The 26,357-nt window shown below is 51.1% G+C and overlaps 1 protein-coding gene across 1 annotated transcript in view; it reads right to left on the bottom strand.

Annotated features, from left to right (window-relative positions):
* LOC139047655 (thyroid receptor-interacting protein 11-like) overlaps positions 1-26,357 on the bottom strand; it is a 188,604-nt gene that overhangs the window by 111,481 nt on the left and 50,766 nt on the right. Inside the window, exon 3 of the mRNA XM_070521523.1 lies at positions 13,451-13,579. Coding sequence (XP_070377624.1) covers positions 13,451-13,579 — 129 coding nt within the window. The remainder of the gene's footprint in view (positions 1-13,450; positions 13,580-26,357) is intronic.

Here is a 26,357-nt window from a genome sequence, read left to right as displayed (position 1 = left end):
AATCTAGTGGGTGTTAGTGGGAGAGTTACTAGTTCTAGATCATATTTCTCTGTAATTTCTACTAGGCTTCTGCCTTTGGGGGTATCTCGTCGGTATCCCCAATGGGTGTGGGGAGCGTTGAAGTCGCCTAGGAGTACAAATTTGTCTTTTCCTTTCAGGTGGCCTAATGCGTATTCTATAATTGCCGCAAAGTCCGGTCGACGTTCTTTGGGAGGACTGTATACGTTACAAATAAAGGTCTTTGCTCTCCCTTTCTTCGATGTGTGTATTTCAATGATTTGGTGCTCGGTTGCGCATTGAGCGACATAGTGTGAGCTCACCGCTATTCCTTTATGCACTAATGTAGCAACCCGCGGGTACTGCTGATTCGTAACTGTGTAGTAATCCCTTAGCTTGACTGTACCCTTTCCTACTTCTTGGAGGCATATAATATCAGGTTTGCTGATGGCCGAATCGATGAAAGTCTGTAGCGCTGCCGCTCTTCTTTGGAAAGAGCGGCAGTTCCAATGCCATATCTCAGCGGTGTCTTCGATTCTGGGTGTTTTACTGGCCATTGTTGATCACGCTTTCGACGTCCGTCGAGTCCGAGATTATGCCATTCTTGGCTTTTCTAGCCGACGGTGCGCTGGGGTTGCTATTCGCTCTTTTACGCAGTGGTCTTTGTCGGGCTAGCGTTTCTTCCACGTATCCTTTAAGTCCCTGTAAATCAGCGTATAGTTGTTCTTGGAAGTTTTGGATGCTTTGCATCTGTTGCACTAGGAGTTGTAGTGTTTTGTCCTTAGTGGGTGTCACTTTCGTGTGTTCTTGTTGTGCCACATGTGTGGGTTTTGCTTGTTCCGCCTTAGCTGTGAGCTGGCTTTTAAGTGCGGCGATCTCCAGCCTCAGTTCTTCTGAGCTTCGCTTGAGTTGCCTATTTTCTAATACAATTTTTTGGTATTCTGGGTTTGATGTTATGGGAGCCGTGGTACGAACCATCCCCGCCCAGCTCACCTTGTTGTCGGTGGGTTCCTTCTTCCTTGTTGGAGTGGGAGATCTTTGCCTGGACCCTGTAAGAATGGGCTGGCGGTGGGAAGTGGGGTGGTCTGAAGAGTCAGAGTCCTTATGTCGCCTTCGTCGCTCTCTTGATCGGGATCGCTGTCGTCGTGGCGACGCCGCTGGTAGGTCTTCTTGTCGCTTTAATGGTGGCCATCCATCGTCGTCCGTTTCATCTGTGTCGTACCACCGTGGCCTTGGTACAGACTCCTTGATCGGAGTTTTGAGTAGTCTGGAGGAAGACTTCCTATGCGTTTTGTTGTTCTGCCGTGGCTGTTTGTACCGTTTCTTGCAGTCCTTCGAACCGGCAAGATGCTCCTCTCCACAAGTGGAGCAGGTGGGTTTACATTCGTGCTCTGGCTGTGGCTCCTTAGTGCCACATTTGCTGCATACTGAGGTGTGGGGCTGAGGGCACACGTCCGTTCTGTGGCCTGTTTGCATGCAGGCGTTGCAGAATTGTACGGTGTTCTTGAATGGGTAACAGGGTATTTCTCCTCCCATGTAGTAGACAAAGCGTGGTATCATGGGGCCATAGAAAGTAATGACCGCTGTCTTTGTTTCCCCAAGCATGCGCGCTCGTAGTATCTCCACTCCTTGGGTTCTGATGCGCAGGTTGGCTTGGAGTGTTTCCGGACTCGTGTGCGGTGCAAATCCGTGCACTACACCTTTCTTTGTGTCTTCTCCGGCCGTCACGTAAGCGTTCACTGCGTGTTGTTTGCCGTTGATAACGAGCGTCGTTATCTTCCTGACTATATCTGCTACCTCTTGTTTGGGGGTAGATATGATAAAGATGTTTGATCCTGGCTTTAGCCGTAAAAGGAAGTGTTCCCCTCTCACCTTCCTTTGTGTGGCCATGATGACCGCTTCGGAAATCTGCGGAGCCGTCAAGTCTTTAATTGGTAGCCCTTGATGTGGTCGGACTATTATTTTGAAGTCTTCCTTTGGTAACGGAGGTAGTCTGTTGACTCGTGGCTTTTTCTTCATCGGCGGCTTCTTGGCTGGTCCGAGGTGCTGGCTCGACGAGTCGTGGGCAGCCCCTGCTCCCATGGTTTTTCTTCCAACTCTAGCGAGAGCCTTCTTCTGGCGAACAGTTAACACCGTTTTCCAGTCTCCTTTGTCCTCCTCCTGCCCGACGCGTGTGACGGGCATATCGGTGTCTTGTAGGATGATACTATCCCCTTCGTCGGTGTCTTGGTACTCCATTTGTTCCCGGTCCTGGTCCGAGAGCGTCGCTCGTACTTTTAGTGGTTCGTGCGAGCTTGAAGCTTCAATGTAGTTTGGTTTAGGCGTGCTCGTCGTAGCGTTCGTCGCGCCCGTGGGCGTCGCAGCCGGCGTCTCCATCTGTTGCGGCAGCGCGCGCGGCGTCTCCCGCGCAGCAGCCACCGCCGCCGTAGTCGGCGTTAGTGTTAGCAATCTGCACACGTGTGGCGGGCACGTCCTGGCCCTTGTTTACGAAAATACGAAGGGCTCACCGCTAACGCTGGTGTGTACAGAGTCCTTAGATGTTCCCGAATCACGTATTGCACACGAAATTCAGCACATCGTAGGAAAAACTGGTCAAAAGATAGAAAATCACGGAGCTCCATGCAGAGCCAACCACTCCGCTCGGCTCCACCTCGGCGTCCCCCCAGCACTTGCTGAGTACGTAAGTTGCGAAGTCTGAGGACTCAAGCCCCTTCGCCAACACAGAGCTGCGCCCGCGTAGAGCTCCCGCCCTCTGGCGGCAAACCAAGACAAGGGGGCACCCGCGATGTACGGCGCCTACGGAGAGTTTGACAACTGAACCTAGTCTAGTAACGTTGCGCAAAGCAATCAGGGGCGCTATTCTGGACATTCCGCCATTTTCTTTGATGCGTGACGTAGGCGCGACGAAAACAAAATGGCGCTGGTGGTCCGGTTTTGCTTACGTAACGTGACGCCAACTTGACGTTTCGCCTAAGAAACTGAAATGAAGGCACTCAATGCAGCGTTATCGGTAAAGCAAAACAGTTTTCCTCCGCAGTAAAAATAAAGCAGCTATCTCAAAGCGTATGATTATTCTGTCGAAAACGCTTCTCGCTTCCGTCGTCTGCTGCGTACAAGCCGTCGTCTGCTTCAGTAGCTCGGATGCGTGTCCCTGGAAAATGGAATGAGTCATCGCATGTTGGAGCCAACGCGCTTGTTTTCTTTCTTGAGACAACATACGCGACCTACCAGTGGTGATGCGCGCACGTTCTAGGCCACGTTATCGCTATTTCGTGAAATGCAAGTGACTCAGCCCGACTCGGCTGGCTGAGAAACGGCCGAATATCACCGATAGCGTTGCGCGCGCCAGAGATATCTACTAGAGCGACGCTAGCGCCGGCGCTGCCATCTCTTGTTCATTTCGCTGGTCACTCGCACCACGGGAGGAAACTTCAAGGCGCCGCCTTGCGTACATTTCTTTTTATAAGTTAGAAAGAGGCCGTTGTCATAACTTTTGATTGTGCGAAAAGGCATTAATCTCGATTACAATACAAATGCAGCAGTGAAAAGTGGACAACATTGCTGAAAGTTTGCTATATTCAACCAATATTATTTCGTATAAACGCGTTCTTTTAAAAACGATGGCCCAAAACACAAATGCCAGCACCACCCGAGAGCGATGCAAATACTATGAGCACGCGTTATGAACAAAAGATTTTCGTGGTGCCAAACGACGGGGAAAATGTGGCGATACGCATTCCTCTTGGCTGCCATTGCATATGGCTGCCCATTAGCATAATTCGCGCGGCTCGTCGCAGCAAAAATTATGGCGGAAAATCTCAGCAATGGCGGCCCTGCGCAACGTCACGCATCGTCAAAATGACGTTTACGAAACAGCCCTTCCTGTGACGCTCCCTACGAGATATTCCTTCAGCCAATCAGCAAGCTGGCATGGCGCATATCTTGAATCGCCACCACATATTCGCGCAATCGCAGATGCATTGCACTGGCTTCTGCACGCTACCGCTCACATTCTTTTTGAAGCACTAACATCGCAATATATCTGCCAAGGACCAAAAAAATGTATTAGTCCATAAAATTTGCAGCTCCACGTCACGTTTCGTCATCTTGATGAAAACGCAAAATGACGTTTCGCAAAACTTCCGTTTTCAGGCACAAATTTCAAGGCACGTGAGCTCTCCACAGCCAATCAGAGAGTAAACATGGCGGATAATGGCGGCCGTGCAGACGCCATGCGTGTCCAGAATAGAGCCCCAGGGCCTTTGCACCCACCGCACAGTACGACCAAGGCGGGGCGCGCACACAACCGCGGCCGGAGCGGAAGCACGCTAACCTCTGGCAACAACCACACGGCGCCTTTGGCGCGCGAGAGCAAGCGACCGTCCTTTTCTCGGCGCACCCTCGCGACCTTTTCATCGGGCGAGGAGGAAAGGGTGCCAACATGGCGGCGAGGAGTTACGGAGTCGCCATCTATCGGAAGCGCCTCGCTGGCGTAGTATGAGGGATCACGCGGCGCGCTGCTCATAGGTTTTGCTGTCAGCGCTCACTGAAAACAGCACGCGCGAGCTCTCCCGGACATTTCTGTAAGTACTTTCGAAACGAGAGACGTTTTAACGCACAGCGTTAAGGAGCTCGTGTCGCAGAAAAGCCGGTGTCGTCGGCGTCGGTGTCGGCGTCGTCGGCGTTGGCCGTGAGCGATAAATCCCAGCAGGCACTTCATGAATAAAAATGGCTGTGGCTTAGCTAAGGTTAAGCCCAGGATGCGAAGCATACTAGCCTTTATTTTAACGCAACAGCGTTAAGGAGCTCGTGTCGCAGAAAAGCCGGTGTCGTCGGCGTCGGCTCAGGCGTGCGGCGCTTGCTCAGGCGCACATTTCGTTGTCGCGCCGAACGCTGCGTTGCTCGACGCTCACCGCGTCCGATGCAGGGGGCGACGCCGCGAGCGACGGCGCGAGTTGGAGCCCCGTTTCTCCTCTGTCGTGACGTCACGGTGTCACGTGGTATTGAAGGCGACACCGCCGCGCCTGAGGAGCTGGGTTGAGCTCTCGTAATATGCTTCGCATAAAAACAGCTAGCAACATGGGCTGGGTGGGAATCGAACCAGGGTCTCCGGAGTGTGAGACGGAGACTCTACCACTCAGCCACGAGTTCGGTGCTTCAAAGCGGTACTAAAGCGTCTCTAGTGAATGCGGTGTTGCCTTAGAAACTAGCTGTTTTTAAGGCTCAGGCGTGCGTCGCTTGCTCAGGCGCACATTTCGTTGCCGCGCCGAACGCGGCGCTGCTCGACGCTCACCGCGTCCGATACGCGGTGAGCGTCGTAGCCCACTGTCTTACACCCCTTGGCGGTTCGACGGGAACGCTGTCGCGTTCCACTCTTGAAGGCGAAGCTTAAGCGTCCTCCATTTTTTTTTTTTACTGTCTATATAATAATCTTGGGCAAACTGAAAGCACACAATCGTTTACAGACGCTATCGCTTTAGCGAATATGTACAGTGAACGCCACTGTGCGCGGTCGCCGCGATGAAGCCTCCCGAATCGGCTTCTTGGGTGAAAGTTAGGTAAACGCTGAGAGCAAACTATGTGAAATATGTTCTTATAGTGTTTGTATAACTAAATGAAGCGTAATAGAACGAATCCTCAATGCAGCGATCGCGCAGATTCGCAGCGACCGGCTGCGCGTCTGCATGCTTGTCCGCGCACTGTTTCGCTTTCGCCGCGTGCGCGTATTCGCACCGTGCCATGAGCTTTAGGCCGCAAAATGTGAGCATTTGACAGCATACAAGCAAACATTGTTGCGTGGGCGCTATCAGAGCTTTTCAAAAATAATTTCATTGTAGAGACTTCGACGCCTACAGGGCTGTGATGTGCCGTCGCGACGATTCAATATTTTTTTATGCGAAGCATACTAGCCGCACAACCACGCTCTTCCTTGCTGCGCCGCGCGCGGCCGCGTAGCTACCATATGACGTCATAACAGCTGCAAAGCGGACGCTTAAGCTTCGCCTTCAAGAGTGGAACGCGATAGCGTTCCCGTCGACCCGCCAAGGGGTGTAAGACAATGGGCTACGGCGCAGCGACTACGCGCCCCGCATCGGACGCGGTGAGCGTCGAGCAACGAGTTGTTCGGCGCGACACCGCAATGTGCGCCTGAGCAAGCGACGCACGCCTGAGCCGACGCCGACGACACCGGCTGTTCTGCGACACGAGCTCCTTAACGCTGTCGCGTTAAAATAAAGGCTAGTATGCTTCGCATCCTGGGCTTAACCTTAGCTAATCCACAGCCATTTTTTCTTCTAAATTCTTTGACCTTTCAATATTATATCTCGAGTTGCGTCGCACTGAATGTTTATCGGTGTTCTCAGCGTGCAATTTCCCGCTGCTCCTTTTTTTGTTAATTAATTAATTCATAAAACAAACATGACCATATGCCATGCGTTTTTTTTTAAATGTGCTTCTTACCGCTGCCTTTCCACTCCACTGAACTTGCCAGTATCTGTAGCATCGAGAAGTTCATAGACCAAACCGTAATGACATTATTCGGGCAGCGTACTCGGGCGAGCGTCTCAGTGCGCGTTTTCAGAACATCGCCGACCGAGCGCCGTAGCAGAAATCTTCCTCGCGTCTGACACCACACAATGGAGCAATGGGAGGCACAGCTAACCAGCTCAGACCTGGCGGGACAACAGTCCTTCATAACACAGGTCAAGCGGGCGGCCGAGGCCAGCGGGGCCTTGGACTAAAGGGTCTCCGACCACTGCACGTAAATCGTTTATAAATAAAAGTTTATCTCTCTCTCCTCGCGTCTGTGCTTGCTGCATACCCGAGTTGCAGCCGATGACTGTTTGCCGGTTTTATGTTTCGCGAGCCAAGCTTCACGCAGCGTGGCTGCCTGGATGCTTGCGTGGCTGCCTGCCTCGCAAATCTAGCAGTTATGGCTCCGGTCGTGCTGCGCTATGGTTTCGTAAGTATTAGTTGGCTCGAAGATATTCCATATTTCTCTGGCTAGACATAAAAAATTCTGATGTTACTTCGCCACAGCAGTCAATGGAGAAGAAAGCTTTATCGCATCAGCTGACTCGCGCAAGCAAAGGTTTGAGTGCTCCGCTGCTTGATCCGTAACAATCCTGGCTACATTTAGCACTAATTACATAAATTTGCCGGATGCATCTCAGCGCCGTGTCCTCATCCGCATGCGCATTTTTATAAACACATAGGTGGCTTGGTCGCGCGTGCGCCGGCACTATGCGCATACAACTCGTATTACAAGGCAGCTTCCCTCCCACATAATTCTTGGCAATGAATGGATAATTTTTACCTTTCGTATCGTTCACTTGGTGCGGTGGCGTTGGAAGGGGTTTGGCGGTGGCATTGCGAAGGAAAAATGGTACATATGCCGGATGGTGCATGCTATTGCTCATTTTGATCCCGACGAAATACCGACTGCAGATTCTGCTGTTTGGTACTGTCTGCCATGGCTGACCATCTTCACTATCGAATAAACCAAGGATACACGCGAAATTTGATTTAGGAACCAGCCCGACACCGCTTGACAGGACGACAAGACGCGAGCTTACTCCGCTCGCCTGACTGCTTGGATCCAACGCCGCCTCCGTTCTTGTTCGTAGGGTTTAGATGGAAAGACGCAGAAGGATACATCCTCCCTCATCCCGACTTAGTTGTGGCACTTGTATACGCAACAGTATCGTCGGCGCCCTTTTGTTTTCCTTCGACTTTAAGGGCACGCAACGCAATTTTCGTCCGCGGGGGAGGCTGCATTGTGCACGTTCTGACCGCCAGGGCGGCGCTGCAGGCGCCGTGAAAATAAAGCCCCTTGATGTTTGAAAGTAGCGACACTCTCCTCCTCACGGCGCTTTCCTCCTCGATTCTCCTCGCCCGCCGGCTGCGCACGGCACGCTATTCCTCCTTGGCTACCGCGGACGGGCCGCAGGATTCTATGGAGGCGTGTTATTTTGGGCCAGTTGCGCGCCCCAGTGGGGTTGAAAATTTTGAGAAATGCTAACAGCAGCATCGATAATGCTTGAGGCAACATTTATGACGAGGTTGGTTTTTTTCTAAAGCCGTATGAACGGGGTATACCGATGTAAAAGGAGCTTTTGAGGCGAGTTCTATACTCCAGACAATTTTTCTGCCGCATGATGAGATGCTTTATTTCGTGCGTCTGATATAGTATTGCTTGTGACACATCCCTTTGTGTGTGGCTTATTAAGCGAAAGCCTTAGACCTCTGTATCAAGGTCCCGTTGTGGGCTACAGAAAATATCACGTGACCGAAGGAAGGCGGGAAGCGAACCAAAGCATGTGCAGCCGCGCATAGGAGATGATTATTGATTAGCAAAGTAATGATTGATTAGGGTTGGATTAAGATGAATTCGGGTGTATTAAGGAGGGTTAAGGTGGATTAAAGTTCATGAAAGTGGATTACGGTGCATAAAGGAGGACAAGGTTGGATTAAGTTCGATGAAGGTGGGTTAGGGTGGATGAAGATGTGTTGAGGTGTATTAAGGACGATTATAGTGGATTAGGGTGGATTAAAGTGCATGAAGAAGGATGAGGATGGATTAGGAAGGATTAAGGAGCATTAAGGAGGATTATGGTGGGCTAAAGTGAATTAAAGTGAGTGAAGGAGGATAAGGGTGGACTAAAGTAGATCAATGTGGATTAAGGTGAATTAAGGACGATTGTAGCGGATTAGGGTGTATAAAGTGGATTAGGAAGTAGTAGCGTTGGTTAAGGAGGATTAAAATGCTTTAAGGAGAGTTAGAGCAGATTAAGGTCGATGACGTTGGATTAGGGTTCATTAAGGCGGACTCTCGTGGATTATGGTGGATTAAAGTGAATGAAGGAGGATTAAGGTCGATGAAGGTGGATTCGGTGGATTAATGTGCATTAGGGGGGTTATGGTAGACTAATCTGGCTTAATACTCAATGAACCCTTAGTCACCTTAGTCCACCCTAATCAACCTTAATGCTCCTTCATCCACCTTAATCCAGCTTAATACTCCCAATCCACCTTAATACAACCTAATCAATCTACATCGCCCCTAATGCACCTTACCTACCATATACGTTCTTAATCCTCTTTTATCAACCGCGATCCATTATAATCCGTCTTAATCCTCCATCACCCACCTTAATCCTGCTTAATAGTCCCAATCTACCTTAATACACCCTAATCCACCTCTATCAAACCTAATCCACCTCTATGGTCCCTAATCCACTTTAATCGGTCTTAATTCTCCTTTAGCAACCATAATTCACCTTAATCCACATTAATCGGCCTTAATCCTCATCCACCCACCTTAATCCTTATTCATGCATCTTAATCCTTCTTAAGGCACTCTAATACACCTTAATCTTCTTTAATGCACGCTAATCATTAATCCTCCCTAATCCATTTTATGTTAATCACTAATGATTCATTAATTAACTTGGGCAATCATTCTCTTATGCAGGCGCGGACATGATTTGGGTCACCTCTGACCTTCCTTGGGTCACGTGATACCTCCAGTTTACAAGGCGACCTTGAAACAGAGATCTCAAGGCTTTCGCCTTAAAACTTCAAAAAAACTAAATGTTGACTAGCTAACGCTCATCACCTGCAATAACACGGGTATACTTGCCACTAATTTTTTCAGGGCGCAAAGCACAATCTATAAGGCTGCACTTCCGAGTGAATAACAACAGTTCGCGACGTGTGAGGGGAATATTAAGCATACTGAGCGCAACCGCAACATAAACACTGGTGAGCGTTTATGAGCGTGGTGAGCGGAAGAATGAAAAAAAAATGCAGCATTACGGGATGCTTTGCTACGAGCTATAAGAAAGACGCCTCAGCTCGCAAACAATGCTGTTCTTTGTCGGAACAAAGTTCTTTCGGCCATTGTCATGCAGCCACTGCTTCCTGCGCAAGCCGTCACGCTTTCCTTGTGGTATCATAAAAACGGCATAACCATCTTCAGGCTTCTTGCTGCAGTTATATGCGCAACAGCCCGGCATAGCGCTAGCACATATAGCAGGAAACACGGCGTACAACGTTCGCTACGCCGAGCTAAAGCGCCGAGCCAGCCGTGCTGAGGAGGAAAATGGCGCGAACGAAAAAGAAAAACACAAGCAAAACTCAAGATCCGCGCGTTTCCAAGGGCAACGGCAGGGAGACCAATCGTCGTGCAGAAAAACGGGGGCGAAATTGGTTACCGCGGGGGGAACGCACAAGGGGCGAGAAGGAGGCGAGGAGGTCGCGCGGCGGCGGCAGAGTTCAAAGAGTGTCGCTACTTTCAAATCATCAAGGGACTTCACGTGAAAACTCCAGCGCTGGTTCCCCATAGTGGTGGCGGCGAGCCTTTCCTCCTTTCTGGTTTGTGCGATCCGGCGCGGCGCTGCTTGAAAGCATTGCTGTCGCGTGCTGCAGAACGATTTCGTGTATTTTAGATCGTACTTTGTGAAATTTACGTAATGACCGTTGTTGTAAGGTCGTCAGGGAAGCCTTTCGGTGCAGCGGTGACTACAGTACGCGGAAATATCTCTTGGGGGCGCAACATGTGGCGCGCATTGTCAACTACGGCGTGTGGATACGTGTTGCGAACGTTTTTGCGTATATCGGTTTTAATTTAACGAAGAGAACCGGCACATCTGTATTACCAGCCTGAAGTGGCAATTCTGCTTACTATCTGATCGCTTGGCGTAGGGACTAAAATATAAGAGCTCATGCTCGTGTACGGCCAACCTAAAGCAACCACGAAACATCTAAGCGGCAGGCGCTATCAAATATTTGTGACACACCGGCATCCTTCTGACGCATTTCAAGTCTAGTAGGCTTGAAATCACTATATTTCTGATGGCACTGCTCAACACAGCGATCACTGTGGTTGGTGAACCGGCATGATACATATATAAGCTATGTGCTTCGGCATTCGCTTTCTGCCCTGAAAAGCCATAATATCTCAGATGGATCGCATAAAATTAAGTGATGGCTATTTTCGGCGACACAATTTCCGTAATACGCGTGAGTGCGTCGTAGAGAACGGAACGAAGACAACCGAGAAAAAAAATTCGGTTATCATCCTCTTTCTCGAAAAAGAAAGAAAAACGGGCTAACGCCACAGTACGACGTCCCAGTGTCACGCCGCACAACCTCTATAGATCTATAAACGTTGATGCCGCCTGCTTGAACCATGCGCTATATAGAACAAAGATATCTGCAATCCAGCACCTACCACTGCTTGGTTGCTCGTACAGTTCGTAAACGGTCGCTTTGCTGGACAACTATAGTTCACACTGTAAGGTACATGCTGTTATTACTAACCAAAACTATTTTATTCGTGGGAGGAAACCTCATCCACAAAACCAAATAGTCACGCAATGTAAATGTAATCTGCAGCTAACAGTTTTAACGCTTGGCAAAGTATAACAGCTGAGCTCAAGGCTATCGTAGCAGAACGATACCCACGCTGTTACGATCGTCGCCTATGTTTCATTGCTCCTAAACTGCAGCTTAGAACTAGAGGATAATACTGCAATAAGCTCACATTAGTGAATGAAACTTTCAGAAATGCACAATTGATCTCCGAGGCTGATTTTAGACTCAAACATGCGGGCACACGTGCACATCGCGCTGCGCGCTCCGTCCGCCTCAACGCCAGCAGAAAGTCCGGCCATACCAACTTAAACCACTTCAGTACGTCTCACAGAACGCAGAAGACACCACGTCATACTAAATAGACCGCGCGAGCGCGAATACAAACGCCAGAAACTACCGCCGAGCGTATACCTGCCATACAAAACGGAGCGCGCTTGCCCAAGCCAGCATGCCGACTGCCCATAGATGGCGCCACTGCATAGCAATATGGTGGCGCCCATGGGGAAGCGGTATTAGACTAGAACACGATAGTCTCGAACAGGACGGGCTGAGCGCATACTGCGGAACCCAGCGACCGGCCGCCATGTTCCCTGAGCTGCCAAGAAGCGTTCGCGTGCATGTAGCGCGTGTGTGTTACGGGGTGTGCAATGTGTAAATATGTCTGTGCCCGCAACATCCAAGTACAGAACATGCTCGGGGAGTCACTGCGTCATATATGGATGTGCAAATAACCAACGAAGACGAAGCAGATTGCAGAGCACCGTTTGCGACGAACACGATGTACGTCGAGCTAGAGCTGTGTCGCTGTGGCGTATTCAGCCGTGCATGTCCTTTTGTCTCTCTATGTGTGTATCTGTGCGTGTCCCTGTATGTGTATGTGTCTGTCTACGGGCTTGGATTACACAAAGGCCTGCAGTGGGCTTCGTACAGCGGCTCTCGCCATAGAACTCCGCGCCTGATTCACAAGTAAATGCCGCGAAAGTGTTCGCACCGCTACAATGTTCTGACGCTCATGACAATCGCACTCATGCGTAACAGACTGAATTCCGTGCACTGGCGTTAGTGGCCACAATAATTCGCAATACCTTTCAACAACTATTCGAAATCTTTACGTGTGAAAGCTGGTTTGTTTTGCTTATCGTAACTACTGGCCAGAGGGCAAGAGCGGCGATGTTTGCAGTGGCGTAGCAACGGGGGGGGGGGGGGGGGTGCACGGGGCCAGTAGGGGGGGGGGGGTGTCATATACGTCTGAAAACACCCGACAACTGTCGATATCCTCGCCTTACTCGACTACACCCGGGGGGGGGGGGGGTGACAGAAGAGCTATCGGCTCCGGGTACCAGACGACTTAGCTGCGCCACTGGCTGTTGGTTAAACAATTATGCGTACATTGCACATTAGATACGGCACGGTTGAACTATAATAATGTTAATTCATTCTTCCACCGTACAGAGACAAAAAAACGGACAAATCTGGGCATCCGCGCTACGCTTACTCGAACCATGCCGCCTGTTTTCAAGGTGCGATCCGCGAGATTCTTCCAGGCACTACAACGCGGATGTAAGGTATATCGCATACTGCAAGGCTTTTACTAGTTCATGACGTATTGTGAGACGTGCAAATCAAAGTCGAATAGCCGCAGACCCAATGTTTCCGCATGCAAAGGTAACGCGCCCGAACGATCCGCTCCGTCTGCGGACGTTGGGCTTGCCACAGCCATTCCGATTTGCAGCACAATCTTGCCGAGATGCCGAAGTTCACTAATTAAATTCGTTAGCTAAAATTCACCTTCCCGTCCTTCGTGAGAACTTCAAAGAAATGTCAAGGCGCAAGCACTGGGTCTACCTGCGGTGGCCCCGCTTGGGAGCTCGGAGCCGTGGGAGCAGCAGGTGGCGCCACCGCGCGTTGAAATATGGCGCCACTCAATTTTTTTCTGTGTTCTAGTGCATAGCGTACGGTGCGAGATGTCATCGCACTTTATGCGGAACCTCACGGCGATGCAGACGATATCGCGCAAAAGTAACGATGAGAAAAACTCCCCGCGGCGGCAGCGCCAGTCAGGCCCCGCAGCACTCACGTGGTCGTAGTCACCGCAGCTGCGCCGGCGCCCTTCCTCCGCCCTGGAGCGCCGCTCGGCGCACAGCTGCAGCTCGGTGGCGTGGCAACGGTCCTCGAGCTCGGCGTTGGCCGACCGAAGGCGCTCGACCTGCAACCGGGAGAAGACACTCAGCCGCTCAACGTTCAACGTCCACTCAGCGTCACCCTTCGTCGCTCGCTGTCTCACGCCTGCGTGCGGAGCGCGTCGGGGTGCGAGTGTCACTGGAGGGAATGAATCGGCTTTCGGGTAGCCAAATATCTCTTACATATCAACTGACACACCTTAAAGGACAGCACGGCGCTACAGACAGCACACTGGTTGGAACGGATACATACAATCAATACACCAATGATGAATTATACAAAAATTGCACATGCGAGAAAATCCGGGCCGACGACAAAAACAACAAAATGCAATAGAACACAGCAGAACAAAATATCTACACATAAGTAATACAAGACCGAGAAAAATCAAATCGTACAGTTACCGGCCGCCAAATGACAAGCAGCAAAAGTTTTTGTACAATGAAGCAGGAGTCCCAAATACGAGTTTCTAGAATGAGCACGTTCTGATCGTCGGTACAGTCCAGCATTGTGGGAGAAAAAGATCTTGTCGAACCTATCTCAAGACGAACGTAAACGTTACCGCCTTGAGGCAATGCGTCGACACAACGTAATGCAACCACGTGTACGCAGCCAGGATGCTCTCCCTCTGGACCAAAATGCTCTGGACATTGTTACGGTTCACTTTGTGCCGTAATGAGCGGAACGGGTGCCAAACGCCTGAGACACGAAGTGCCTAATCATAACGCTCAACATGAAAAGACTTGTCCGTCAGGTGTGTGCGACGAGACTATGCGCGGAATGCGCGAATCATACTCTCCTCTGCCCTATGTTCAACCCCTCTGCGCCAGGGAGTGGCTTCTCTCAGTATTCCTCTGTGTGAATTGATATGACGTTACCTACCTTCAACCCCTCTACGCCAGGGAGTGGTATCTCTCGATATTCCTCTGCGTGGGTTGACATGATGTGACTTGGGTTAAACCACTCTATGCGAGGGAGTGGTTTCTCTCCGTATTCCTCTGTGTGGGTTGACATGACGTGGCCTACGTTCAACCCCTCTACGCCAGGGAGTGGTATCTCTCCGTATTTCTCTGTGTGGGTTGAGATGACGTGACCTTCGTTCAACCCCTCTACGCCAGGGAGCAGTTTCTCCGTATTCTTCTGTGTGGGTTGACATGACGTGACGTACGTTCAACCCCTCTATGCCAGGGAATGGTTTCTCTCCATATTCCTCTGTGTGGGTTGACATGACGTGACCTACGTTCAACCCCTTTACGCCAGAGAGTGGTATCTCTCCGTATTCCTCGGTGTGGGTTGACATGACGTGACCTACGTTCAACCCCTCCACTCCAGGGAGTGGTATCTCTCCGTATTCCTGTATGTGGGTTCACTCGACGTGTCCCGATGAGGCCACCTACCAGAAAGCGAGAGAGAATGGGGTTCACATGGATTAACCGTTAATGACCACCGGTTATCTTCCCTCCTCATTACATGCCCTGCCCATGCCCATTTCTTTTTCTTGATTTCAACTGAGTTGTTATTAACTCGCGTTTGTTCCCTCACCCAATCTGCTTTCTTTTTATCCCTTAACGTTACACCCATCATTATTGTTTCCATAGCTTGTTGCGTTTTCCTCAATTTAAGTAGAACCCTTTTCGTAAGCCTCCAGGTTTTTGCCCCATACATGAGTACTGGTAAGACACAGCTGTTATACACCTTTCTCTTGAGGGATAATGGCAACCTGCTGTTCATGATATAAGAATGCCTGCCAAACGCACCCGAGCCCATTCTTATTCTTCGGGTTATTTCAGTCTCATGATCCGGATCCGTGGTCACTACCTGCCCTAAGTAGATGTATTCCCTTACCACTTCCAGTGCCTCGCTACCTATCGTAAACTGTTGTTCTCTTCCGAGACTGTTAAACATTACTTAAGTTTTCTGCAGATTAATTTTTAGACCCACCCTTCTGCTTTACCTCCAGGTCAGTGAGTATGCATTGCAATTGGTCTCCTGAGTTACCAAGCAAGGCAATATCATCAGCGAATCGCAAGTTGCTAAGGTATTCTCCATCAACTTTTATCCCCAATTCTTCCCACTCCAGGTCTCTGAATACCTCCTGTAAACACGCTGTGAATAGCATTGGAGAGATCGCATCTCCTTGTCTGACGCCCATCTTTTTTGGGATTTTGTTGCTTTCTTTATGGAGGACGACGGTGGCTGTGGTGCTGCTATATATATATTTAAGTATTTTTACATACGGCTCGTCTACACCCTGATTCTGTAATTCCTGCATGACTGCTGAGGTTTCGACTGAATCAAACGCTTTCTCGTAATCAATGAAAGCTATATATAAGGGTTGGCTACATTCCGCACATTGTCGATCACCTGATTGGTATTGTGAATATGGTCTATTGTTGAGTAGCCTTTACAGAATCCTGCCTGGTTCTTTGGTTGACAAAAGTGCAAGGTTTGGCCGTCAACATCACCGCTAATTATCGTCAATCAAAGCATCCACCACGGAAAGCTTCGCTTATATCGACTCCCAAGAGTGCGTGGGATCTGCATAATTTTAACTAACTGAAACAACGTGTCATTATTTCGGATTACTGGCGGCGCCTCCAGGACACCAAAGCTAGAACCCGGACTGGTCCGTGGGTTGGGGCTCACCGAGGCCCCAACCCACGGGCCGTCCTGCTTCCAGCTTTCATCTCCCCGCTACCTTTTGGGTGACCCGGAGATCCTGCGCCGCCTGCTTTATTATAATAATATCAGGTGCTCTCCCGAGGCCTCCGTTTGCCGATTACATGCGGCCTCCTGGAGCAGTGCTTGTAAAAAATGCGAACTCTATCGTCGCGACGAAAAAAGCGACCCGCGACTTATACACCACCAGTCGGAACCTCGCCCCTTCAGACACAGCCAAACGGGGCGTCCGTGCCCACTGAGTCACCGCGCTGGCAGCCAGCGGCGGAGCTTAAACAAACTCCACCGCAGTCCGCAATGGCGGCATGTCTAGGGGACAAACGCATACAACACGCGCTAAGAAACCTCCTCCATAGTGCCTAGGGAGAGTCACATATTGAAGGTGCTAAAGGACATGTTTTTTGCCGCAATTTAACACACACAAACGGAAGACACATAAAGACAACACGGGCGGCTGTCTTTATGTGTCTTCCTTTTGTGTGTGTTAAATTGCTCTCTCGCACCCGCTCTTACTCACGCCTGCGCAGAAACGCCACGCCCCACTGTACCCACCAGCAAAAATGGCACCCGTCGGAGGGGAGGGGCTCCTGCCACCGGCGACAAGTCCCGGTGCGCCGACGGCCTCTGCGCCGCTTCGTAAAGCCAGAGGCAGGCAAACGCTGCTGCCGCGCCACCTCGCTCCAGCGTTCTGACAGCGCGGTCATCGATCGAGATATGCGCGCGTAACACCATGCTTGTTAATTCAGTTGGTAAGCGAATGTTTACAAATATATATACGGTTGATAAAACTACTATCCTTACTTAGTACAGCTGTCTACTAATTTGCCGTCGCAATTGATGTTTCGCCTTCCGACTGCGACTTTTTGTCTGTATCTTAGTTTTTTAATGTGGTCGCCTCAGACCTTTCGGATGACGAAACTTGCAAAGGTAAACAGTTTTATTCAATTCCAGTCCACGAAGAAAGCTCATATAACAGCTTAGGGATATTTTCAATGCTTAACGCTTTCCGACAGGACAATATGCAGTAAGCTATTGACATTCAAGCAGCTTTTCAGCAGCAAGATAATGAATCAGTATCCGTTGTTTAGAGCACTGAATAAGTGCAGGCAATTCGATCCCGCAGGCATCGAATGTTGATAGTACAATACATTTGGGAATACATTAGATTCTACCTTGAAGCTTTCCTTTCCCTTTCTTATTTTGGTCGAAAAATATAGTTTGAAGTGGCTCCTATCGGCATGCTCTAACATTGATGCAATACAGGTAAATACATGACTAGCTTAACAGGTTGGGATATTTGCTTTAATTTACATTGAAGCAACCATAACATCCGCTCTAGTTGCATAGGTTCGTGGTAATCTGGGATTTTCAGGCCAACGTTAAGCTAACGTGCTCAAGCAGGTACAAGCACACGCATGTCAGTGAGATTGGCGGATAGTTCATGTAGCTTCCTATTTCACGCTTGCCACTACGAACATAAAATTCCGGCGCTCGATTTCGTCACCAAACAAACCTGCGCATTGCGCCGAGGGGCTGCACCGCGTACACACTGCAGCATTTATACGCTGCACAGACACAGGCAGTGAAAGTGGACGATCAAGCGGTTATTTAACAATGCCTTTCGCGATGGCATTGCGGTGTGCCGGCTTTCGAAGTATTCAGAGACGACTGCAGCTGTGCACATTTGCAGCTTCCTTCGGGGGCAGACGGGAGCTTTCGTGTTGGCGCTTGCTGTTTGGAGCAAGATTACGGCTACAGGAGTAGGCACCACTCATCCGCAATTACGAGCCACAGATTTCGCTGCAGCCGAACATGCCATATGCGCTGCAGCACACGACTCGTTTCGGCGGTGGCAATACGTTGTGTACCCACACACTGAGTCAATGGTAAACGCATTACCTTCGACAGTCACCGTGAGATGGGTTTTTGTCACTGAAGTGCGCCACATGCCCAGTTAGCCAAGTGGCGTCAAATAGATTCATCGAAGAGCGGCACCTCCAAGTTGGCAGGTGTCGAACCGCAGCACCTAGCTACCCCGCGCAACGTACTCGGTGATGCAAGTTGGTCCCAACGGTTGGCTTCAAACCCATCAGCAGAGCAGCCCACGGACTCGCTACTCCCAGGACCCAAGTTGGCAAGAAAGCGGCTAACCGACAGACCTCGGAAGGTGCATCGAGTGGCCCGGCAATGCCAGTCGCATTAGTAAAGGACGCGCGCGCTTTCATGTACGAACTCTTCACTGTGCGGAAGCGGTGCGTGTGGTACGCGAATTCGTTGCAGTTTGTGAACCGGCGATAAATGACGGCTGGATAGACAGACGCTGGCCAGAGAGCCTTCCGAGCGCTTTGTACACACCGTCTTGGGTCGCCCCCACGCACGTTCCCCGACTGCGGGTCGCCGACGCGGTCACACAGACTGCGTGACGCAGCAACGAGGACGCCCACTTCTCCCCAGACCGCGCATGGTCCACAGCGCACGACTAAGTGGGCGCATTAGCATCGCCAGGTGCCGCGTCACCGCCGCTGCTCACGCGCGTCCGCACGGGGCGGGAGACGTAGCGGGGACGGCATACGGCGCCGCAACTTCGGCGACCGCCTCGTCACTTCGAGCAGCTCTATGATCAGGGCGAAGGAGGAAGCACCGTTACAGAACGGGAGCCAAGCGAAGGTAAACGCAGTCGAGGACGGCGGATGAGATTTGCAGGCGTATGGAAGTGGCCGTCGTCCTTGCAGTGGTAATGCAATACGTTCACGACAACGGTGATGGTTCCGCACCAACCAGGGCAAGGTTCGATGGGATGCCACAGAAGCTCCGTAAACAAACCTCCGTCACAAGGTGGTGGAGCTTTGCACCATCGCGTACGTGTTCACCGCACTACCGTGACACGCAAAGACGCGTATATACAAAACTGAAGTGTTCGTGGCCAAATATTTCGAGGCTTCGTTTAACTTGGATGCGCAGCTAGAAATCCTGCAATGCGCGGCCGGAGCGTTCTTTCTATACACCTTTTTTGTACTCTTGCTGTCCCGCCAATAAGAAGCGCTACGCCTGTGTATCACGGTAACACCGAGTCACGGTGCCTTCGCAAGGAGAGGCAATATAGTTTTGCATGTTACAAATAATGATGAAAAAAAAAGGAAGTCGCAGTTTTCCCGGACAGACAAAGGATCGATTGTGATAACAAATTGTCAGACAGCTATACGAAGTAAGGATAGCCCTTTTATCGGCCGCATAAAATTTCGCTTACTAACTAAATTAACAGGCGCGACGCAACGCGCGCACAGGCAAGCAAAGACATCGCAATCGATGAGAGCGGACGCTCGCTGCCAAAACGCTGGCGTGAGCGAGCGAATCGACCCTCGTGCTCGCTCCAAAGCTAACTATGCGGCGAGAACACAGCACGCACGAAGCTATCAGCCCTCGGCCCGCAGAGAGTCGGCCCCCATCGCAGATCGCTTCCGGGCCCGCCGCGCTTCCTCCCCGGAGCGCGCAGTGCCGAGCCACCATTCCTGGCTCACCCTACTCGCACGTATACAGTACACATACGGCGCGCGGCCACGGCGTTGTGGCACATAATGCAAAACATCACGACGATGACGGCGGCGGAAATGCCGCCCTTGATTGTAAGCGTAACCCTCTGCTGGCCATGAACAATGTCGTAAGTCACTTTAGCGCAGAGAATAATGCAAAAGACGCCAGGTTTGAGGAAGTTCGAGAGCTACACTCGGTATGAGCGCGGTTAACTAGTATTCTTTCTTGCACCAGAAGGCCGTCAACTATGAATAATAACCAGGGCCCCTACTTGTAACAAATATTTCAGCTCTTTTCATGATATAGTGCATTACCTTTAACAGGAGAGTATCCGTAATCACTTATTTCTTTTAATTACGAAGATTGGACCGTAGTGACTTAAATATTCAATCTGCAGTTCTCAAATTTGTGTTCTGTAGTATAGGATATAACTTTTTAAAAAAAACAGCAGTTGGTAACCAAGGCACGCGGGCAGCGCGGAGTCGTCACTCCGCCAGCCAATCGCGAAAGCAAACGAAGTCGTCCTCACGCGACCATTTCAGAATGCCGTCGTACTTGACACCTCCGGAGCATCTACTGTTCTTCCAGTGTGTTTTCATCGGCGGAAGCGACGAGGTGTGCAACAGACAGGGACGAAGTGTATGGAAACTGAGCGTTCAACTCCTCAAAAGTCCGCGATTCATTTCACTACTGGCCCGGTTTCACTTGTGAAACTTCACTGCCAACTGGACTGAAACTTGAGAATAAATAGTTGCAGCGAAGCAAGTGTTTTATTTCAGTTCAATAAAGGATTAGGCTTTCACCGTTCCAGTATAATAGAAGAATAAACACGTACAAAATTACGCGCTTATAATTTTGTTTTCGTGGTTACCGCCTTATTTAGGCAACAGGGAAAGCTTTAAGTACGAACTATTTGCAGCATCGCGGAGGGCCAGTGACTGGCGGTTATGAGGGCGGGGCTCCACTCCAAACAGCCGGACGCAACTCAATTGCGTTCGGCTGTTTGCGCTGTGTTTCCAGCAAAAAATAAATAAATAAATAAATAAATAAATAAATAAATTTGGAGGCTTTAAAAACGCAAACGTAATTCAAGACTTCCAAGAATACAAGTTTCGAAGCGGGATATGCACGCTCCGGTGTGTGTTTGCGAGCGAGTTCAGTGCGTACACAGCATTAACACCTTTCGTGCCGCACACCCAGTCGGATGATTATTGACCAGGCAGGGGCACGCGCCCAGTGGCCGAACGGCTAAATAAAAGAAAATAAAGTAAAACAATCCGTTGAATATATTATCTTTCAGGTTTTATGTACGGCATATTTAGGGGTGCGCTTGCTCACACTACTTTGTCGTTTAGCATACGAGGGTTATCTAACGACGCTGCACCACTGTATACAGGGACGAAGAAGACAGAGGGTGCGCGCGTTACGTTGTCTAAAAACAAGCTCGAGCGCACGTTCGGCGGTGCTCGGGCATCTCCGCCCGCACGCTCGGGACCGGCACGGATGGCGTCGGTGTTGGCCAACGCGACGTGTTGCTCGAGGGCGGCGCACGACTTGACCGGTTGCCCGGAACGCGGTCTACCGGACGACAAGCGAAGAAAGAGCGCGGGCCCAGACGCCTCCTTGTGTCTCATCCAGGACGTGCTTGTAGAAGGGCATGTCGGAAGCGCATCAAGTCTACCATGTACTAAAGGGAATTGCCGGCGATGCATGTCATTTGCTGTTACGCAAGAGTTGCACAACAATTGAGTCCGTCCTTTAGGAGTGCCGACGCTTTGCTCAACGCTCCGATCGCCTCTCCTACTTCGTCCTGCGACGATGTCCCGAGGTTTCGTCAGCCGCCAAATGCACAAAACATGACACAGATGGTCCGCCGTGAGGTAGAGTCCACGGCCCCAGCCATCCGTTATTCTCGGCCGCTCGACGACCGACCGGCTACATTCAGTTCCAACAAGAGGTGGCGAATACGAACACCTCTGGCGGCATCGGACCGTTCTCCAGTCGTCGCTTCGACGGCACCTGGTCAGAGCTCACGTGTTGCCGCGGAGCCCAGCTGGAACGCCAGACGACCAACCCATTCGCTTAACGTGCTGTCGCGTCGGTCACATCGCTCTAAACTGCCCCATCCGCTGGTCTTCCCGACCAAACGCTTCCGCTGACCAAGACGCGGCGGTTTTACGCTCGTCCCAATCCACGCAGTACTGACCTCGCTGTTCGGACTCCCGCCGTTCGCCCTCGCCTCAAGCCCGACAGTCCCGCTTACCGCAGCCACGAGTCGCCTCTGGAACAACGCGGCTCCCGACCCACACCACTGGACGCAACCGAATCGATGTTCTCCTCATTGATGGATTGCGAACTCTAAAAGACACGGGTGACCAGGCACGATCTCCGCCCCACAAAGGTGCTCACATCTGCCCAGTCACTCGCCGTCCGAGTAGCCAACGGCAGCACAACTCTCTGAGTGTGCGCTGCCCGCATCACCATGGCCGCTGTCATCGACCACTGCCCGCGTGCCGTTATTCTCGGAATTAACGCTGAGCTTACAACGACTGTTCGCAAGTTGTCCTGCGCTTGGAACCGCCCCAATTCATTGCTGAAGATGCCGCACATGATGCCCGCCGAGCCCGATCCATTCGCCCTCAGCTGCGACTGGCGTGCCCGTGGCGTCTTTCCTTGACGGCGACTACATTCGGTTCTTGACGTTCCTTTCACTACCACGTCACGCTGCCCAAAACCACAGTTGAAATACGCGTTCTGAACTTCGGGTCATGGACGCAAGTTCTCCCGCTGGGTATTTCGGCATCTGCATATCCACAAGCATTATCGCCGACGTACCGACCGACCCAGCAGCCATGCCAAATCTGGAGGGTCGGCAAAGGATGAATCACTTTAAAAGAGAGAAGAAAGAATGCCTGTCGGTCCCATGCGCGCTTTTTTTTTTTTTGCAATTGTACGACGCCCCTAAACGCGCTAGCCTGCAATCAGACCGTGCTGCAGCAGGAGAGCGTCAAGTTTCGAGTTACGACGCCGGACAAACCAGTAACCCCATGTGGAACGATCCGGCGTCGGCACTTACGGTTGACTATGCGCGTCAACCACGGGGCACGGTCTCCGACGTGTGTAACGCGCTGACGATCTAAGAGGCCGAGACTTTGACCGAACGCAACAGAAAACCGATTTGAGCAGGGAGGGTTGCAGCGTGGCCGTCCCGCGACGTATAATACGCTGAACGAGAAGACGTATCGCGCTACCCAACGTACAAGACACTTGTAATGAATGAGTACTACTGAAGCATTACAGCTGCACAGCCGCCGGGGCTGTTAAACGCCCGATTTTCTTATTAACAGTCTTTAAATGGAACCCTTGGGTGGCTAGCGGACACGACGCCTCGAAAGCGGCCACCTTTGCGAGCTCCGCCCCGTCATCGAACCTCCGCGCGCGCTCGTCGTGGCCCCCGACCGAAGAGCGCCGGCAGACAAAGCTGCGCAACGCGTAGCGGTGACGCGCCTCCAGCGATGCGTGACGGATGGACGCGGTCGGGAAACGGCCCCTTTTCACACATGGCCAGGCAGCCACAATGGGCGCCAAAACAGGACGGCCCGCGAAGGCACGTTGCGCGGCACACGCCTCGGGCGCGCCGCCGCCGCCAAAGAGGCCAATTAATTAATATGCGCTAATCAGCCAGCCATGGCTCCCTGCATCGGCACGCTCGAGGTCGCCGCCAGCACGTGTGAGCGCGTGCGGCTTCCTGCGCGCTACCGCGTGGCTTCGTGCACGATGCGAGCTCGGCGCACTGTGAAAAGCAAATCGATTCCAGCTTTCGAATAATCCGACGCGACAGCCGGCTGATCGACAACCAGCCGCATCGCAAATCGGTGAAACCTCACTGCGACAGACGCAGCCGGGGACGGTGCGCGACCGGCAACGAGGGGCGCAGATAGATTTGCATAGCGCGACAAACCTCCCACCCCCTTTTTTTTTTTTTTGAGGGCTGGCCGAAAATGGGCCTGCTACTGCGGGCCGGGCCGACACCACCAGTGTACCTGGAGAAAGGCAGCTTAGCTTGGACCACGATAATTCCTTCCCAACGTTAATGACGTCACCATTCTTAACGATCTGCCAGCGACTCTCGTGCGGCAGTGAATGGTGAGCTACGGGCACATCGAAACGAATGTAGACGTCACAATGTTCGGGGACATAAACGTATCTCGTATACAAAAACACGGCTTGGCTTCTTGCTGGGACCCGAGACTCGGGAACGCAAATGGAACGCTAACGGCTTGAGTCATCTAGTCTGAAACCCACTGACGATGATGAAAATGATGAGGTGTGGTTTGTATTGGAGCAAGCTTGGCCCAAGTATGGCCAAACAGCGCCAAGCAAGTTGCCATGAGTGTCAATGTTGAATGGGTAAATGTATTCCTAATGGTAGACGTATCACGGCTGTAAAGAGGCCTAAAATCTAGTCACTGTAAATTGCATAAAAATACATATCTAATCAAATCGTGGCGATGATTAGTGAGAGGTGCTATAAATACAAAACATGTGCTACGAGATTATATGGTAAAATATGGTCACGGCGCATTTGGACAGGACCGTGTGCGCAGGAGGGAGACTAAGAGAAATTGGTAGACTGTCTACTGGAGCTGTGTACCAGCCTGCGCGTTTACCACAAGCTTTTTTCCTATGTAAACGGTTATACATACTTGTGTGCGTCAGGCTTCCTCGTCGTAATAAAGACTTTTAGCTCGTCCGCTATTCCGGTAAACGGGAGCGATTTGGGCGGATTGCCGGATTTGCTGGGGCGTAAACGTGAGTGGCCAGAGCGGTGCAGCCACCTGGTAACGAAGAGCTCAACCAGACAAATACAGAGCTAAAACTGCAGTAACCCATTATATACTGCTTCGCTACTCATGCAAACTTTTGGCAGTTACGCCACTGTTGAAAATGTACACCAGCAGCTAAGCAGAACATCGTAATTAGCATTGTGTTTGTGTGGTTGAGCTTTGCACCACCAGTTGGCGCCACTAATCTGGCCGCTCACGTTTACGCCCCCGCTAAACCGGCAAACCGCCCACGCTTGCCGGAATACCGGACACGCTAAATAGGGACGTTTAGCGTGTCCGGTATTCGGGCAAGCGCGGGCGGTTTTCCGGTTTAGCGGGGGCGTTTTTCCGTTTAGCGGGGTTTAGCGGGCGGTTTCCGATCGGTGGCGCCAGCTGGTGGCGCAAAGCTGAACCACACAAACACAGAGCTAATTACTGTATTCTGCTTAGCTGCTGGGGTAAAGTTTCGACAGTGGCGTAATCGTGTTCACAATTACGCCGCTACCAAAAATTTGCACGAGTGGCGAAGCAGGGTATGGTGAGTTACGGCAGTTTTAGCTATGCGTTTGTCTGGTTGAGCTCTACAATACCAGGCGGCTTCACCGCTCACGTTTACGCCCCGACCATCCGGTAATCCGCCCAAACCTCTCCCGTTTACCGGAATAGCGTACAAGCTAAAGGTGTCTAATATTTGGTGGAAGTGCGGGGTAACGACACAGCACGGAGCTCCGCGGTGGCTTCGCTTCTTCCCCGACGTCGCCGGAGACGGTGCCTGGTTCGGCAACGCCTGCGTCGACTCTCGTCCTCCCGTTTGCCATCTGCGGCACCCGCGGCGAGGCCGGAGATGCACGAGCGCGTGAGCAGCCACAACAAACGGGATCTCACAGTGATGCTGGCGTTCTCGCTCGGCGAGAACAGCGCGAGTGTGGTTCACGAAGCAGGACTCCGCGAACGGGAGACCTGCAAGCAGAAGCTGCGAGGTCTCTTCGGAAAAGCGTTGGGTCGGAAGGTCATCGCCAAGAAAGAGTTCACGAGTTCAAACGTCCACGAGGGTTACGTCGCCTGCATACAAGACGTGCTGGCACTGTGCCGCAAGGCCGACGTATACAGAGACTGCTCCATCGTGGGAAGAGCCCGAGGAACATTAACTCGCGAAATTATCGAAGCAGAAATGATTGATAGGCTCGGGGATAACTGCGTTTCAAAACCATCAATTGCCCTTTTCTCGCAAAGAGTTAGCTTACCTGCGTAATGGTGTGTCAAGTATTTTTGCAAACAGTGCATGTATGATGATGTATGCGAAAAAGTTGTATATATATATATATATATGTGGCTCCTTAGCTCGAAATAAAGATTGTTGCAAGTTAGCGCCTCTGTGTGTCACGTCTTCCTTTCGTCCTTGTCTTTTCACGCGCTATCAGCCTCACGATAAATCTAATATTCTCACCTCTTATGACTCTAAAATTTGCTATCGCAATCGATGCTTCGTCTTTAGGGCCAAACTGCCACATTTTTCTCTTGTGTGCGAGAAGTGATAAACGATGCAAACTTGACCCAGCTTTCCCTTTTTGCTTGTTTTCGTGTGCGCCTCCCCTGCGATTTTATTCGTTTAAATTGAATTATATTCACCACAGTTGGTGATCGACGAAGTGTGCCCCCTGCTTTATGCCGTCTCTCGCCCATCTTTGCAATCTTCGTTCCATCATGGGACACGTCTTCTGCATGAAGGGCCCTTTGTTTGTGGGATGCACGTTTCCTCTGCATCAA

The sequence above is a fragment of the Dermacentor albipictus genome, chromosome 7, assembly GCF_038994185.2.
Source record: "Dermacentor albipictus isolate Rhodes 1998 colony chromosome 7, USDA_Dalb.pri_finalv2, whole genome shotgun sequence".
Lineage (NCBI taxonomy): Eukaryota > Metazoa > Arthropoda > Arachnida > Ixodida > Ixodidae > Dermacentor > Dermacentor albipictus.
Note: the sequence above shows the minus strand (reverse complement) of the source record. Positions and strands in the feature narration are given on the sequence as shown.